Source organism: Aythya fuligula, chromosome 22 (genome assembly GCF_009819795.1).
Source record: "Aythya fuligula isolate bAytFul2 chromosome 22, bAytFul2.pri, whole genome shotgun sequence".
NCBI lineage: Eukaryota > Metazoa > Chordata > Aves > Anseriformes > Anatidae > Aythya > Aythya fuligula.
The window spans coordinates 1,954,526-1,972,744 of NC_045580.1; the positions used below are offsets into that span (position 1 = coordinate 1,954,526).

At 54.6% G+C, this 18,219-nt stretch overlaps 1 protein-coding gene across 1 annotated transcript; it reads left to right on the forward strand.

Annotated features, from left to right (window-relative positions):
• Positions 1-238: 238 nt before the first annotated feature.
• Positions 239-14,527, forward strand: ST14 (suppression of tumorigenicity 14). Its single transcript, XM_032201905.1, has 18 exons — positions 239-395; positions 603-730; positions 1,269-1,339; positions 1,811-1,971; positions 2,432-2,467; positions 2,903-3,140; positions 3,893-4,032; positions 4,455-4,552; positions 5,100-5,209; positions 6,151-6,281; positions 6,572-6,676; positions 7,650-7,757; positions 8,185-8,298; positions 8,494-8,616; positions 9,007-9,193; positions 12,498-12,757; positions 13,043-13,179; positions 13,714-14,527. The coding sequence occupies exons 1-18, from the start codon at positions 239-241 to the stop codon at positions 13,873-13,875; spliced, it is 2,466 nt and encodes an 821-aa protein (XP_032057796.1). The 3' UTR covers positions 13,876-14,527.
• The last annotated feature ends 3,692 nt before the right edge of the window (positions 14,528-18,219 follow it).

Genomic DNA, 18,219 nt, shown 5'->3' on the forward strand with positions numbered 1-18,219 from the left:
GTGAGGAAGAGGCACGTGCTAGCACTGCGTGTCTGCGAGCAGGAGCCTTCGGGGCTTGGTCTGCCACGGGTGGCTGCGGAGCTGCTGGCACCAAGGCGCCTTGTGCTCTTGGTGATGCTCTGAGGCCACAGCTCTGTGGTTCTGCTTGCGTGGCAGACTGCCCTGGGGTTGGGCATCTGCAGAGCAGGCTCTGGGAATGGCCTCTCCATTGTCCTGCTCTCCCTGCCCCTCCTAGGACATGAACAACGTGGAGGAAGGGGTGGAGTTCCTCCCGGCCATGAACTCCAAGAAGATGGAGAAGCGTGGCCCAAAGCGACGTGTGGTCGTTGCCATCATGATCGTTGCTTTTCTGCTCATCTCCCTCGTCATCGGCCTCCTGGTTTGGCACTTCAAATGTGAGTGTGAGGTTCAACCAACTCCAAGGGGTTGGGTGGGGGCATGTCCCAGGAGCATATCCCTGCTGCTCTGGGCTCGGGGGAGCTTCGTTACCGTGCGTTGCTCACGTGGGACCTTAGCAGCAGTGACAGCCAGAGCTTCCAGAAAGCAGGGAGCCCGTTTCTGCTTCTTCTGACTGCCTTTCTCTGTGAAATGTCACCTTCCAGATAGGAAAGCGCCCGTCCAGAAGGTTTTCAACGGCCACCTGCGGGTTCTGAACTGGGAGTTCATTGATGCCTACGAGAACTCCAGCTCACCAGAGTTCACCATGCTGGCCAAGAAGGTGCAGAGCACGGTAAGAGCTCTTGGATCCCTCCACCTGCTTTTTTTTTCTCTTGCCCTGTGGCCACAGGGTTGCTGCTTGTAAGGCTGCTTGGAGCTGTCTCGCTCCTCCTAACTCTCCCTGCTCCTCACGAGTTGTTTGACTCGCTGAGCTGCTCACGGGGAGCCTGCCTTTCACCTGGATTTTGGTGTCACAGCTCCACCCCGCTGCCGCTGTGCCTCCCTGCCCCTGCAGCTCAGTGTGCCTATGGGGCTGCCTGGGCAAACCCCAGGACCAAAGGGAGAGCCAGGTCTGGCGGTCAGGGTCAGAGAAGAAATGCAGCTCTGCAGCTGAGCAGGCCTTGGGGCTGGGGGCTGAGGCCAGAGCTGGCTTCAGGAGTCAGGACACTTCTCCCTTCTCCTTCTTTCAGCTCTCCTTCTTCCGCTTTTTGGCCCCTGCAGGTTCCTGCACCCCAGGGATGCTGGGTACGTGCTCTGATTTTCCTCTGTCTGTCTTTAGCCTTCCACCCTCCTCACTTCCAGCCATGCTGAACTCTTTAAACTCCTTTTAGGTGGAGGAGATCTACAGGAGTCATCCAGATATTGGCCCGTACCACAAGGAGACAGTAGTAACTGCGTTCAGGTGGGTGTCAGGAGATGCTGCCTGAGAGTGGGAGTGTAGGGGGCAATTCTGGGGTGTCACATGGCCATACACCTCTTTGCTGGGCTGCTCCAGAAAGAGGTGACTACTGAGGAGCAGTAGCCACTCCAAGTGACATTTTAAAGGGTGGGCAGTGAAAAGCAACCTCAAAAGCCTTGTGCTGAGACGGTGTATTTTGTCTGTTTCTCACGAGGAGAGGTCTTGGGGAAGTCAAGGTGTGGCGCAGTACAGCCCTGTGAGCCACCATGGCTGGTGCCTGGCAGCTCGGGAAGGGATTCCCCGGGCTGGTGGAGGCCTCTGCTGGGCTGCAGTTTGCTCAGCTTGTTATTGAGATTCCCTTCCCCATGGCCATCCTCCATAAAGGGCTTACCAAGTAGCCTGGCCCTCTCTTGTGTTATATCTGCCCTCCTGTGTCTGGCCTTGCTCTCATCCCGTAATCGCCCTCCTCTGCAGCGAAGGCAGCGTCATTGCCTACTACTGGTCAGAGTTTGTCGTCCCCAAGTACCGCGAGAAGGATCTTGACAGGGCCATGGCAGACAAGCAGAGCCTGATCCAGAAGCTGAACCCGCGGCTGCGAAACCCCGTGCTGAAGGTGGAGTCGATTGTCGCTTTCCGTGAGTGCTGTCTCAGTGACTCCTGGGCCTCTGCGTGGGACAGGGGAGGAAGGGGGACTCTTAGTGCTTGGCGTGTCACTGCTGCTGGTTTTGCTGCCAGCTGCACCCCTCCTTTGGGTGCCTTTGGCTGCAGGGGCAGCTTGAAGGGTGAGCGTAAGGACCCCACTCAGTGGTCCACAAAGATGGAGGAAGCTGTGCGCATTGCTCCCGTTCATCTGAACACTGTCTTCTCCTCTGAGCCCCTCTGGAGAGGGCCAGGGATCAATCCTCCCTCCTGCAGGGGATAAGTTTGGTCACTCAGATTCCTAGGGCACGCGCTGGGGCTCTGCTCGTGGAGGCAGGGGAAGGAGCAGCTCTCCCCTGGTCAGATTGCCATGCAGACCCCAGAGACCTCTGCAGCTTTGCGCACAGGGACTTCCTACAGCTCACAGGATGACACCACTTCTGTTTCCTCCTGCAGCTGCCGACCCCAGCATTGCTCAGTCTTCTCGGGACAGTAAGTACAGCTCTTCTTCAGTCTCCCAATGGCCTCTCTGCATCCCCAGGGGTCTCCAGGGTGGTGATTTCCATTCTGGGGTGAGGAGGTGCCTGAAACGGGGTGCTCTGCCTGTGGGGCAGACCTCCATGTGCTGCTTGGAGCTGCTTTGGGGTTGGCCAGACATGCTGTTATCTAGCAGTGGTGGGCGGCCCAGTCCATCCTTCCCCTTCGTAGATGGAGGGAGATAACAAGGGTGCTCCCTAAAGGAGGCATCTCCCCAGGGACGCCCTGCCGGCAGGCGAGGAACAATGAGTGCCACGCTCTGCTTCTTGGGAAAAGGCAAATCAAAACCTCAACGTGTCTGCTGTCCTCTTCCTTGAACCCTGCACCCATGGGAAAGATCTCTCTCCCTCCTCATTTGTCCTGCTAACTCTTCCCCGTTCTCCTGGGCAGATAGCTGCCTTTTTGCCCTCCACGCCAAGGAAGGGGAGGTCACCAGTTTCACCACGCCGGGGTTCCCCAACAGCCCGTACCCCAACAACGCACGCTGCTACTGGACGCTGAGGGCGGACGCCAACTCTGTCATCAGCCTGACCTTCAGGACGCTGGAACTGGAGCAGTGCACAGACAACGGTGACTACATCAAGGTGTACAACTCTCTGAGCCCCGTGGAGCCCCACGCTTTGGTGAGGTGAGCAGAGCATCCCTAGGGTTCGGTGCTCCTCCATGGGGTGGGGAGATAGGGAAGAGGGTGATTTCACAGAATCACAGAATTTTCTAGGTTGGAAGAGACCTCAAGGTCATCGAGTCCAACCTCCAACCTAATGCTAACAGCCCTCCACTAAACCATATCCCTAAGCTCTACATCTAAACGTCTTTTGAAGACTTCCAGGGATGGTGACTCCACCACTTCCCTGGGCAGCCTGTTCCAGTGCCTCACAACCCTTTCAGTGAAGAAGTTCTTCCTAACATCTAACCTAAAACTCCCCTGGCTCAACTTAAGCCCATTCCCCCTCGTCCTGTCACCAGGCACGTGGGAGAACAGGCCAACCCCCACCTCGCTACAGCCTCCCTTGAGGTACCTATAGAGAGCGATAAGGTGGCCCCTGAGCCTCCTCTTCTCCAGGCTGAACAAGCCCAGCTCCCTCAGCCGCTCCTCGTAGGACTTGTTCTCCAGGCCCCTCACCAGCTTCGTCGCCCTTCTCTGCACCCGCTCAAGCACCTCCATGTCCTTCTTGTAGCGAGGGGCCCAAAACTGAACACAGTAAACACATTTGTGTTAGCTCCCCATTAAGTTTCTGTATGGCAGTGGTGTGGCAGGGTGATGGTGAGCTGCACAGGAGTGCTGCTGGGAGTGGGGCTCCTGTCCCTGCTCCTTGCTGCTCGGTGCCACTGGAGGCTCTCTCTGCAGCTGTCTAATAGATTTTGTTCTTTCCTTCCTAGGCTGTGTGGGAATTATGCTCCTTCCTACAACCTGACCTTCCTGTCCTCCCAGAACGTTATGCTCGTCACGTTGATTACCAACAAGGAGGGGAGATTCCCTGGCTTTAAGGCTGAGTTCTTCCAGCTCCCAAAGACGAAAGGTGGGTGTATGCCTTGGTCCAGTTTCCCTCAGCATCTCTCTGCCAGGGGCAGCTGTGGCTGCAGTCAGTTTGCCAGGGATGTTTCCAGGGCTGGGAGATGTGGATGCAGGTCTCACTTTGGCTCTTTGAGCCTGCCTTGTCCACAGTGCTCTTGGCTGCTGTAATGATGTCCTGTGAGGAGGGCAAAATAAGAATTATGTTGGATTAGACATGCAGATAGATGTATGCAGGAAGCACCTAATTGATCTCCTGGGTTCTCTCCAAGTCTTGGAGCAGGAGCTTTCTCTAGAGATCAACTTAACCTTGTTAGAGGCTGATGCATCTGCCTTTTTTCCTGCCCCAGGCAATAGCCAGCTATACCTTGGGAAAGCCACATCTCTTTGAATCTCTAACCTGTTTTCATCTTCCTACTTATCTTCCAGTCTGCGGTGGGACCCTGAAAGGAGAGAGCGGCACCTTCACTACTCCCTTTTACCCAGCACACTACCCCCCAGCCTTGGACTGCGTCTGGAACATCGAGGTAACACAGTCCCCTCTTCGCCTTAATTAGTCTGTCAAATAAATCTGCTTATGCAGGACACAGAGCAAATGAGCTCACAGCAGATGCTGCCTGGAGGCTTAGTCTGACGTGGCTGGAGGGAGGCTTTAGGACTGGTGTCAAAGGCAGAAGAAGCTGAGAGAGGCCTGAACCCTGTGTGACTCTCACTGTAGCCTCCCGTCACTGTAACTTTACACAAAGCACTTGAGGATTTGGGCTTCGGGGCAGACCTGCCACTTGCTGGTAAAACTGGTGGCAGGGCAACCTGGGAGAGCAGGCACTGTTGACAAATGCCGGGCTTCAGCCTCTGTTTTGTGCTTCTTTAATCTGGGATCCTGGGGTCAGCAAGCCAAGTGACTGAATGACAAGGGGAGCAGTAATGGCTTTTTGGGAAGGGAGTTTTTCTGTTGACTTCTTTCCTTTTTTGGTTGTCTTCTGTCCCTCCCCTCAAACACAACCTTTAACCCAGGAAACTTATTCCCATTTTCTGTGCTTCAGAAAACCTGCATGCCTCTGCTTCCATCCTCAGGTTCCCTCTAAAAAGAACGTGAAGGTGCGTTTCAACATGTTCTTTGTGTTGGAACCGGGGATCCCAGTCAGCTCCTGCCCCAAGGACTACGTTCAGATCAACAGCACGAGGTAGGCGTCAGGCTGTCTGTCTGACCTGTGGCTTTGGTCCTTGGAGGGGCTGCGTTTCGTTATATGGCACTTTGTGCATTCCTTAAACTTGCCGGGGGAGCAGGGGTGCTGAAGCTCTTTGGAATATGATGAGGCAGAAGAGTGCTTGGGTCTGACCTGCTCTCAAAGCTCAGTGCCCAATCTGGGGATCAGACAATGGGTTTGTTGCATGCTGCAGCTGAAAGAAAAAAACAAAACGCAAAGGCAGGCTGTGGAGTATCACATCCTAGGCATCACATGCAGAAAGGCAGATCTGTGTAGAAACATCTGGCCTGATTTTGCTTGAATGGGTATTTCTCCATTATTAGGGTGACTGCGTTGCATTCTGTGATGCACTCACTGTTACATTTACTGTTAACTCTTGCACAACCTATTGGCAGCTGGACCGAAAATACAGCTTGGTACGGCATATGGGAAGTGAGCAGGGTTGTTTCACAACATTCTGGGTGAGAGAGCTGGCCCTTCCTTGAGGAGAAAGGGTTTCAAAGTCAGAATCTGTGGCTGCAACCCTTCTAGTTCCCGCAGGGGTGCCTGTGTAAGGGGGTTTCCTACCAGCCTGCCATGGGGAGGGATCCTGGGGCTTTAGAGGCTGCACACACCCAGAGACCTGATGGGTCCGAGATCAGAGAGAGAGCGATCAGCATGACATCACGGATCTAGATGAGCTTCTGCCTGGCTGTTTTCAAGGCCCCAGCCTTCTGCCAGGTGCAGCAAATTTCAGCTCCTGTGTGTGGCCCTCGAGGTCCAGCACAGGGTGCACCCTGTGCTGGACCTGCTTCCTTCTGCCTAAGCTGGGCATGAGGAGTTCCTCCTTTCTGGTGATGGAGAATGCAGGGGTGGAAGAAGGGCTGCTCAGTGCTGATCTATAGCACTGCACTGGTCTTTGTGTTGTCTCCCTTCAGGTACTGTGGGGAGCGTTCCCAGTTTGTGGTGGCCAGTACCACCAACAAAATCGAGGTCCGGTTCCACTCAGACCTGTCGTACACAGACACCGGCTTCTCTGCTGAGTACCTGTCCTACGACTCCAGTGACCGTAAGTTGAAATCTTGAGGCTGCAGAGGGAAAATAATTTGCCAGATGTCTGCTGCAGACTAGATAACTTCTCCTCTGCTGCCCTGTAAATCATGAAGCACACTTTTTGGGGCAACAGGAGCAAGTCTTATTTTCCTGCGAACCTCCTTGTATTCCTCCGTTCTGAGGAAAAGCTGTTTTTAATGGTGGATGCTGTAAGCAGGCCGCCCAGAGCACTAGGACTGTTGTGTGCTTCGGGGAAGTGCCACAGACTGAAGGACTCACGTCTTTTACCCCTTTTCTCCCTCTCAGCCTGCCCTGGCAAGTTTGCCTGCAACACGGGCCGCTGCATTGAGAAAAGCATGCGCTGCGACGGGTGGATGGACTGCGTAGATGGCAGCGACGAGAGGTCCTGTGGTGAGTCTGTCCTTTCTTTTGGCTTTTATTCCGAAGGGTGCACCGCCCCAGGGGGCTGGGGGTGGTGCTGGGCTAACGTGCTGTGCTGGGCCCTGCGGGTGAGCTGCCTGCCTGCCTTGCTGGCTAGCACCAGTACTGCCTCACCCTGCACGCTGGAGTGAGAGGCCATTGGTGTGGGGATCAGTTTGGGATCCTTTCCAATATAGGAGACGCGGGTTCATGCCAATCTAGGCCTCTCCCAGTGGGATCTCCCCTGCTTTCCAGTTCCTCCCAACTGGGAATGTTTTCCCATTTAGTCCTCCTGGCTCTTGAGGACTTGGCTGTCTGAGCTGGGTGGATGCGTTGTGTTATGGAACTGGGCTGCAGAGTACTTGTGGAAAACCCGTGTGATACTACATGGGTGTTGTTTCTTTGTGCAACAGTTTTTCCTCTTGGATTCACAGAGCAATCCCATAGAAAATGTGATTGTCCAGGGTCTGAAGTTAATTAGAGATGAGAGCCTCTCCTGCTGTGGGTTCTTGGTGCCAGGTCTGGGGCTGTTTTCTGAGGGAGTGTGCTGCTGGCCTGGCTGCCCTCTCGCTGCCCTGGGCGGTGAGGGGCCGCCCTGGTGATCTGGGTATCTCGAGTGCTCTCCCACTGCTACGTCTCTCATTCCAGTGCTGCCTCTGCCTGTCCTGCTGCTGTTAGGCTGGTGAAATGTGAGCTTCAGCTTTACTGTTAGATTAAGACATTTTAGCTCTCCAGATAGTCGTGTCTGCTGGGCAGTGGAAATACCGTGTTATAGCTCAAGGGCATGTGTATTTATGGACGTGTGCTTGTTCTGGTGCACCTGTCCCCATGTGCTTGCAGACCCACTGCGGGAGCCACCCAGATCTTCCTGTGACGTTACGGTGGGCGCAATGGCAGATGTGTGGCTGGTGACCCAGGGGTGCCTTTGCAGGCCCTCCCCTGATTTCTCTCTGTCCCTTTGCAGTCTGTACCGAGCAGCAGTTCAGGTGCCAGAACGGCTGGTGCAAGCCCAAGTTCTGGGTCTGTGACAACGTGAATGACTGCGGCGACGACAGCGACGAGCTGCAGTGCAGTAAGTAACTTCCCTGCAGGCACAGGGCTGAGGGCTTGAGCAAGGTGAAGGGGGCGATGGAGGCACGTGGGGCAGAGGAAGCCAAGTGCCTTGCTGGAGCCCAAAACGGCACAGAGAGGCCTCACCTGGAACACTGCGGGGCAGCTTTCCTTGGGACAACACAGGAGCCTCAGGTGGGAGCTTGAGGATGAGTAAAAGTGTAGGAAATGTAACGCTTTGGGAAAGGAAGGATTGCATAAATTGGTGGTGTGCAGTTTAGAGAAGAAAAGGCTGGGGGCACAGGCAGTGGGTGTTTGTGTTGTAGCTGCAGAGGCTTCACCTGCCCTAGGGGAGAGAGAGGTGGATGCAGCCATGTAGGTTTTGTGCCCTGCACCTCCCCGGTGAGGTGTCAGTGCCCGGCTGTTCTCAGGAGCTGTTCTTTCCCCAGATTGTGGAAACAGTAGCTTCAAGTGCAACAGCGGGAAATGCATCCCCGACACGCAGAAGTGCGACGGCAAGGACGACTGTGGAGATGGGAGTGATGAAGGCAGCTGTAGCAAAGGTGAGGATGGGTTTGCGGGAGACCTCTCTTGAAATACAGCCTCTTATGGATGTGCTTGTGGCTGGGCATCCAGGAGGGCATTCCTGCATCTGGTGGCAATGTCCTGGGGAGGGCACAAGTGGTGAAGGGCCCCTGAACAGCATGATTTTCCCAGAACTGGCACTAATCCTTCCCTGTTTGGCCTGCCTGCAGCAGGTACAACAGTGACCTGCAAGGAATACACGTACAAGTGCCGCAGTGGACTCTGCATCACCAAACAGAACCCAGAGTGTGACGGCGAGCAGGACTGCAAGGACAATTCTGATGAGGACAACTGCAGTGAGTACCCACGCAAAGGGGGGACATGGGTTTCTGGGCTGGACCCCTCAGATAAACACTAAAGTAGGGTGGAGAGAGCCCCTGGGCATTTCTACACAACCGTTCAGATCTGGAAATAGCTGAGTGGTGTTGTGCTGAGTGTCTTTGTTGTACAACACATTTAGAGAGGGCTCACACAGATATCAGACAATAATTTGTCTACACATTTACTGTCTTGGCCAGTAAATGTTTTAGCAAATTCGGTGTTTGTGCTCCTAAGCTGATAGCATCAGCCATCCCTGGTGTAGGTAATGGGGCACTTGTGCTGCGGGAGATGTCCCAGAGGAAAGAAGGGGAGGTGCTAAACAGAAACCAGAGTATTTAAGTGCCCCCTCTCCTTCCTCACCCCAGACTGCGGGATCCGCTCCTTTACTAGGAAGTCAAGGATCGTCGGTGGGCAGAACTCGGACATGGGAGAGTGGCCGTGGCAGGTCAGCCTCCACGTCACGGGCCAGGGCCACGTCTGTGGGGCCTCGCTTATCTCGGAGACCTGGCTGGTGACTGCAGCACACTGCTTCCTGCAACTGCAGGACGCCAGGTAGGTGGGAGCCCAAGGGCTGCTTCTGCCAGGCTCACTGAGCTGGGGACGCTTTGCTGCAGGGCCTGGGGACACTTAATGTGCTGCTGTCTGTGACAGATTTTGGCCTTGGCCACTGCCTGATTTAACACCCTCAGAGACAGCTGGGTTTTGGGAAGAGTCTCGTAGTGAAAACACAAAAAGGAGGACTAAGGAGGACTAAGGAGAATCTCCATCCTTTACTGGATGCGGGGGGAAACTTAGTTACAAGAGATGAGGAAAAGGCGGAGGTGCTCAATGCCTTCTTTGCCTCAGTCTTTAGCGGCAATACCGGATGTTCTCTGGATACCCAGTACCCTGAGCTGGTGGAAGGGGATGGGGAGCAGGATGTGGCCCTCATTATCCATGAAGAACTGGTTGGTGACCTGCTACGGCACTTGGATGTGCACAAGTCGATGGGGCCGGATGGGATCCACCCAAGGGTACTGAGGGAACTGGCAGAGGAGCTGGACAAGCCACTATCCATCATTTATCAGCAGTCCTGGCTATCGGGGGAGGTCCCAATCGACTGGCAGCTAGCAAATGTGACGCCCATCTACAAGAAGGGCCGGAGGGCAGACCCGGGAAACTACAGGCCTGTCAGTTTGACCTCAGTGCCAGGAAAGCTCATGGAGCAGATCCTCCTGAGAGTCATCACGCAGCACTTGCAGGGGAAGCAGGCGATCAGGCCCAGTCAGCATGGGTTTATGAAAGGCAGATCCTGCTTGACGAACCTGATCTCCTTCTATGACAAAGTGACGCGCTGGGTGGACGAGGGAAAGGCTGTGGATGTGGTCTACCTTGACTTCAGCAAGGCTTTTGACACCGTCTCCCACAGCATTCTCCTCAAGAAACTGGCTGCTCTTGGCTTGGACTGGCGCACGCTTCGTTGGGTTAGAAACTGGCTGGACAGCCGGGCCCAAAGAGTCGTGGTGAATGGAGCCAAGTCCAGTTGGAGGCCAGTCACTAGTGGCGTCCCCCAGGGCTCGGTGCTGGGGCCGGTCCTCTTTAATATCTTCATCGATGATCTGGACGAGGGCATCGAGTGCACCCTCAGTAAGTTTGCAGATGACACCAAGTTAGGTGCGTGTGTCGATCTGCTTGAGGGTAGGAAAGCTCTGCAGGAGGATCTGGATAGGCTGCACCGATGGGCTGAGGTCAACTGCATGAAGTTTAACAAGGCCAAGTGCCGGGTCCTGCACCTGAGGCGCAATAACCCCAAGCAGAGCTACAGGCTGGGAGAGGAATGGTTGGAGAGCTGCCAGGCAGAGAAGGACCTGGGAGTGATGGTGGATAGTCGGCTGAATATGAGCCAGCAGTGTGCTCAGGTGGCCAAGAAGGCCAACGGCATCCTGGCTTGTATCAGGAACAGTGTGACCAGCAGGGCTAGGGAGGTGATCGTCCCCCTGTACTCGGCTCTGGTGAGGCCGCACCTCGAGTACTGTGTTCAGTTTTGGGCCCCTCGCTACAAGAAGGACATGGAGGTGCTTGAGCGAGTCCAGAGAAGGGCGACGAAGCTGGTGAGGGGCCTGGAGAACAAGTCCTACGAGGAGCGGCTGAGGGAGCTGGGCTTGTTCAGCCTGGAGAAGAGGAGGTTCAGGGGCCACCTTATCGCTCTCTACAGATACCTTAAAGGAGGCTGTAGAGAGGTGGGGGTTGGCCTGTTCTCCCACGTGCCTGGTGACAGGACGAGGGGGAATGGGCTTAAGTTGAGCCAGGGGAGTTTTAGGTTAGATGTTAGGAAGAACTTCTTCACTGAAAGGGTTGTGAGGCACTGGAACAGGCTGCCCAGGGAAGTGGTGGAGTCACCATCCCTGGAAGTCTTCAAAAGACGTTTAGATGTAGAGCTTAGGGATATGGTTTAGTGGGGACTGTTAGCGTTAGGTCAGAGGTTGGACTCGATGATCTTGAGGTCTCTTCCAACCTAGAAAATTCTGTGATTCTGTGATTCTGTGAAGTGGAAGCAGACATTTGAAGTACACAAGTGTTTATTTGTTGAGATGTCAGATCAGTGCCCTGTGCTCTTGCAGTCACTACAGTGATTGACATGTGGTGGGATTCAAGGTGACGGGGCACCCAGACAGCTGCACGCCCACTTTTAGCCATTTGCTTGTCTCAAGAAGAAACAACATTTTTTACAGGCACTTCTCCAGGAAACTTTTTAAGATGGTGGGCAGGGTTCATGAGCTGGGACATCTGCATGAGCTCTGCAAGCCAGAGCCTCATGCTGCCCCTTGCCTTGTGCCTTGCAGCTGCCACCTTATGCAGAGAAAAAATCAGAAAGGCCAAAGCCCAGCACGAGCTCAGCCTGGCCACTATGGTTAAGGATAACAAAAAATGTTTTTATAAATACATTAATGGCAAGAGGAGGGCTAAAGAGAATCTCCATTCTTTACTGGATGCAGGGGGGAACATGACTACAGAGGATGAGGAAAAGGCTGAGGTTCTTAATGCCTTCTTTGCATGGACAGGATGGGTTGGTGGGCAGAGGCCAAGGGGTGAGGTTCAACATGGCTCAGGGCCGGGTCCTGCACTTTGTCCACACCAACTCCATGCAGTGTCACAGGCTGGGGGCAGAGTGGCTGGGAAGCTGTGCAGAGGAAAAGGATCTGGGGGTGCTGGTTGATGCTCACCTGAACATGAGCCAGCAGTGTGCCCAGGTGGCCAAGAAGGCCAATGGCCTCCTGGCTTGTGTCAGGAACAGTGCAGCCAGCAGGATCAGGGAGGTGATCATCCCCCTGAGCTCTGCTCTGGTGAGGCCGCACCTCGAGTGCTGTGTTCAGGTTGGGCCCCTCACTACCAGAAGGACATCGAGGGCCTGGAGCATGTCCAGAGCAGAGCTATGAAGCTGGTGAAGGGCCTGGGACACAAGTCCTGTGAGGAGCGGCTGAGGGAACTGGGGGTGTTTGGTCTGGAGAAGAGGAGGCTCAGGGGAGACCTCATTGCTCTCTGCAACTGCCTGAAAGGAAGCTGTGGGGGACTGGGGGTTGCCTTTTCTCACAGGTAACCAGTGACAGGACCAGAGGGAATGGCCTCAAGTTGTGGCAGGGGAGATTCAGGTTGGAAATGAGGAGACATTTCTGCTCAGAAAGAGCAGTCAGGTGTTGGGACGGGTTGCCCAGGGAGGTGGTGGAGTCACCGTCCCTGGGAGTGTTCAAGGAGAGGTTGGACGTGGTGCTTGGGGACATGATTTAGTGGGTGATATGGGTGGTAGGGGGTGGTTGGACCAGATGATCTTGGAGGGCTTTTCCAACCTCAGTGACTCTGTGATTCTACCCGCTCCCAGCCAGTGGACAGCCTACATGGGCCTGACCGACCAGGGCAACCGCAATGACGCCAACGTGCAAATGAGGAAAATCAAGCGCATCATCTCCCACCCCTACTTCAACGACTACACCTATGACTACGATATTGCTGTGATGGAGCTGCAGAGTCCTGTCACCTTCTCCTCTGTCGTCCAGCCCATCTGCCTGCCCGATTCCACCCACCAATTCCCTGTGGGCAAAGACCTGTGGGTGACTGGATGGGGAGCAACTGTGGAAGGAGGTGAGCGCTGGCAGTGGATTTGGGGCTGTGTGTGGCTGTAAGGAAAAGGGCAGATGGGAGATTCCAGCTTAAGCAGCTCAGTTTGCCGTGAGACTGGAATCAGATGAGGTTCCCCTGGGAGTACATGCAGTTCATGTCTCAGTTCTGCTGGGAAAATGGTATTAGGAAAAAGCGAGTTGTGGCAGAGCCCGGGGCCAAGAGAAGCACACAGGTTGATGTCTGCACAGGGGAGGGAACTGCTGCTCAAAACAGCCGTGTGCTTGAACTGTTCCTCTGTCCTTGCAGGCAGTGGAGCCAGCATCTTGCAGAAAGCAGAGATCCGGGTAATCAACCAGACCATCTGCAACCAGCTGCTGTCCGGCCAGCTGACACCACGCATGATGTGTGTGGGGATCCTGACGGGAGGTGTGGATGCGTGCCAGGTAGGCAAGCGGTGCGACAGCCCTGGTTCAGTGCTGTTAGCAGGAGTCACAGCAAGCCAGGCCCCTTGCTCAGCACTATTGAGCGCGTTGACTCGCATTCCCCCACTTAACACACTGCACAGCTATGTGGCTCCTTGGTTCAGACAACAGACAGATTGGACTGCTCGTCAGCAGCAAATTGACTTAGTCTCAAAAATGGCTCCCCAGGTAGGAGAGGGGTGCAGCTGTCCTCTGCTTTATCGCTGTTACTGAGTGCCATATTTGTTTGGCTGTTTTTATTCTAGCATTTTGACTCATATTGCCACACTTAGATATCTGCTACAAATCTGTCCCATTCTTTCTTGATTCAGGGTGTGGCTAAATTGGAATGGATGTGAGCAGGAAATTGTATTGACTTAATCTCAAAAATAACTCCAGGGTTCCCTTCAAAGGCCAAAGAATTATTTCATACTACTTTGTGATTGTTTTTGTCATTAATACTTTGCTAGACCTTGTACTGAGTCAGTGCTTACGGTACTGTTTGTTTTTGTGCAGGGAGACTCTGGAGGGCCACTGATCAGCGTGGAAGCCAACAGTCGGATGTTCCTGGCTGGCGTCGTGAGCTGGGGTGACGGCTGTGCACAGAAGGAGAAGCCTGGCGTCTACAGCCGGGTCACCGCGCTGCGAGGGTGGATCAAAGAGCACACGGGCCTTTAGGGACACGCTCAGCCCTCTGTGGACACGAATGCCTCTTGTACACCGCTGGCTGGGCACTGACCCAGCCGCGACCAGCGGCCCCATGGCATTGTCCTCCCTGCACGTGGCGGCGGTGAGCAGAGAGCTGCCTCGACTGTGAACTTCAACCCTCCCTCTACCTCGCTGCGAGTGAGTGCCTGGGACGCCCAGCCTTGGACTGTTGTCCATATTTAAAGCGTGTGTGTACCGAGCAGCCAGAGCTGCTGTAGTTTAGGCCTTAGTACTTCTACCCTGAACCCAAATCTCAGTTTAGAAATCAATGCCTAGGTATATGAAATTTCCCTTTGTGGGCAAGCTCGTGCAGCTCCCATAAAGAACTTGAATGAACAGCCATTCAAATACATACAAAACTAAACTAAAAGACAAAAATATTAAAGATTTTTTTAAAAACTGTTTTTAGAGGCAAACTTTACTGTGACAGGTTCAAAACCAAGCTTTCAGAATATATTCCATCTCCTTCACTTGTTTTTGAACTGCCATCTGCACCGCTTTGTCTGGTCTTCAGTGATGGAGGGTGGGGGGAAGAAGTTCTCACCGGGGTTCAGCCCTTTGGATCCCACCACTGGCACGGTCCCAGGCCACGGTTTCCTGCCGTCCTTTGCCTGACTTAGCTTCTGTCCTCCTCTGCGTCCGAGGCCTTGTGAGGATCCAAAGGCTGCAGCACTGAAGGAGAGCAGTAAGGCTGAAACGTGCTGCCACTCACCTCGAAGGAAACCATGCTGGGGTCTGCCAGCACGTCCTGGGTGCCATCGTCTGCACTGAGGGCTGGGCAGGGTGGCCTTACCCGTGTGCCTTAACACGATGCTCGGGGTTAGCTGGCAGCTTCAGCTGCTTGGTCCCACAGGGCAGCCCTGCACTCAGGTAGCTGTGGTGGACAGGACCACCACACAGTGACTTCCTCGCTGAAGGCAGCCTCCAGGGACAAGCTGGCGAAGGAGCTGAAGGGTTTGACTGAACGTGTTCCTGCAGCTTGTCCCTGCCATGACAACGTGAGTTGGCTCTGCCGGCTCCAAGGCTGACAGACACCAGACTCCTCTGCTCTTTTTACTTTTGTAAGGAAAATACAACAATGTGACTTCTGAATGTGCTGATTTGATTTCTTTTTTTCAGTGTAGCCAGGTCCTTGCCCTAGAAGAGCACACTCCCATCGAGATTAGTCAGACCTGTAAATATATTGTTTTGTAAAACTCTATGAAGTGGAGATGCTCTAATAAACTGCAATATTTTCTAATCCTCTGGCTGTGTGGTTCTTATGTGGTTCTTCATGGGCTTCTGTGCAGGTGCTCCTGAGAACCTGCAGCACAGATCCCTACTCCCAACCATTCCCTGTGACCAGCTCTCCAAGGAGGAGGCTGAGCATCCTAACTGGAAATACTGCAAAACCCTTTACCTCTCCTGTTCACAGCAGCTCCCTCTGGCCCCAGTGTACTGTTTCAGGCATCCCCAAGGACATCAGCCAGGTTCCAGTGTTTCCAGAGGCTGGAGAGGCCCAGGAGGGATTTTTTCACACTACTCCAAGCACAGCACAGATGGAGGGGCGCTGAGCACTGACACGAGGCAGTTCTGGAGCCAGCTTCCCACCTGGAGACACACAGGAGCATCCCCACAGCCCAGCACTCACCTCCCATCAGCCTGGTGGGAGCTGGTGCAGGTCACCAGGCTGAGCTGCTGGGCTTCCCTCCACAGCTAGCACTGGTTGCATCTGGGCACGCAAGTGCGCTGCCTATTCCTCATGCAGGAAAGCGGGCCCTAAGGAAAAAGCAGGAAGACAAACAAACAAAAAAAAACCACTGCACCAACTTGTTTCCAGCCTAGATACAGGGTGCAGCTGGTTTTGTGCAGCAGTGGCTGCTCTGTTCCTGCCCCCTTCTTTAACCAGGTGACAAAAGGATTTTAACAGTTCCGTAATCTCACCACCGAGAGCTTCCAAGATGCAGATGGCTGGTATGCTGGAAGTGTCCAGGCACTCCAGGAGCTGGGCTCTGAGGGTGTGTAGGGGACAGCCCCAGCCTCACTTATCCCTACAAAGGAAGAAAAGAAACATTTTTAATATCTGTGCTTCCACAACACTGCAACAACATAAAAGCATTTACTGTGAGCCCTGACCTCTGACACAACACTGGCACCTGGGTGGTCCAGGGCTGGGCTGGGCGCCCCCGGCTGCAGCTCTCCCTTCTGGCCGAGCTCTCAGCAGCTCCCTCGGGAGCGATGCTGGCTCTGGCACAGCCGCCCTGAAGCCGTTTGCCAGCTGTCCTGGTACAGGGCTCCTCTGATGCAAGGCACGGCAGTGCTGGGAGTGTTTGGCTGCAGCGTGAGGGTGTGCTAAATCTGCTCTGCACCCCAAGGGCAGACTGCAGCAGGAGGACCCCGCCTGAAGCTGTCGCTTGTTCAGCTGCCTGCGGAGCCGGGCTGCGCATTGCTGTGTTGCCCTGTGGCTGGCACCTCAGCACCTCGTGGAAGGCAGCTGCTGTAGGTGCAATGTTCAGCTTCAACGCTGCTTCTGTGTCCAAACCATGCTCTGCAGGGGACTGCTCAGGGGTCTTCCCTCTCCCCACACCCCCTTCTTGCAGTTCCTGTAGTTTCTCCTACCTCTGTCCGGTCTCATCACTGTGTGGCTCCAGGCATTGATGAGGATGAGTCCCACGCTGGCTGTGCTTTGTGTGCAGGAACCGTCTGCTGCCCGCAGCCCGGACAAGTCCGATTGCATCCCTGGAACAGAAAGGGGATAGGAACAGAAAAGTCATCCAGGCCCCAAAGCTGCTGCTCCCACCTCCTGATCTATCGAGCTCCATCCAGAGGGGTCCTGCCTGCTCTGCAGGCAGGCAGGAAACAGCTGCTTTGCTAAACCCCCAGCCTTGAGCTCTCCTCAGCATGAGAACAGGAACCTGCCCTGGGGCTGGAGCTGCCTGCCTCGGCTGGGGCACTGGGGGCTTCCACCCACTGCAGGGGGGATGCCTGCTGAACCGCAGCCTCTGGACTGCTGCAGCACGCTGTGCCCACTGGTACAACAACACGGATGCGAGGCCACCTCTGAATCCCTGCAGGCATTGGGCAGGACAGGGAATGGAACAACGGCCCTAACGTTTAGGACTTTGTGCTGTCTCTCAGAGTTGGAGTGGGCAGGCCAGAGTCACTCTGCTCCCGTCACCCCCTGACCTTGGGAGGCAAGGCTCTTCCTCACACAGTCAGACCATGAAACCTGGCTTCAGAAGTTCCTCTGCGACACAAGACCTCGGTGCCCAGCACCGCTCCTCTCCAGAGGCCTGATCCTGCCCGTGTCTGACGCAGCGGGTGTGACCCCAGAGCGAATTCCACATCAATGCATGCAGAGGGGCCTGGAGACCCTGCTATAGGCCTCTTGTGGGACAGCAGCTTTTCCTCTTCCTCATTATAAATAAATAAATAATCACTAAGTGAATATTCCACTGCTATTTTAGAAAAGACCGTCCGTCAGCCTGAGACTGCATTTCTGCTACCAGATGGCATGCAAAAGCTTCCACAAGCACCAAACACCAATTTTCTCAGCGCTTTTCAAGCCGTTTCTGCCCTTCTTGGTGAGGCACAAAGGCCCTGCAGTGCTTCATCTCCCCCTTAAAAGCCCAATGACTGGCACGAAGCAAATGAGGGGCTCTGGGGAAACAGCTCGGTCCCCCAGCAGCAGGGTGGTCCCGAGAGGCTGGCTCCATGTGCAGCCCTGCCTCAGGCTGGAGCATGCAGAGCAGCAGTCGGTCTCGGCTATCACTTGAGATAGGCTCTACACTAAGCATCATCTGCCCTGAATTACTGGGGGGAGAGAGGGGGGTGTTTCTTAAAAGCCTTTTTGGCTCATGCATCAAGTTCATCCCTGCTTTTGCCAGCACATTTCCTTTATGCCCCACACATATGCGTAACCAGACTCTGATTGTCTGCAAGGGGCTGCGCTCGCTTCTGCTCCAAGCCACCCCTCGGTGACCCCTGATAAAAAAAAAAATAAAATCTCCTTCCTCCCACCACGGTGGGCTCCCATTGTCACCCAAGGCAGAAGGGGGCAAGTGCAAGGCTGGTGTAACACCGGCTGATGCACGAGGGGGGTGAGCAGGGAAGAAAATGCTGCGTTCACTCCTGGCAGTGCTTTGGGTGTGTGTTTACTGTGCCTGTAACACAAGATGAGTCTTGTTTGCGTTGTGGTCTTGAGGGTTTGGCAAAGCAGAGCTCAAAGAAGTGGTTGGGAGGAGAGCCGAGAACATTAATGGATGGCTGAGCTATGACTCCAGCATCACCTTCACCTCACCAAAGACCAGTATCCTCAAAGTTGCCTCCAGGGTT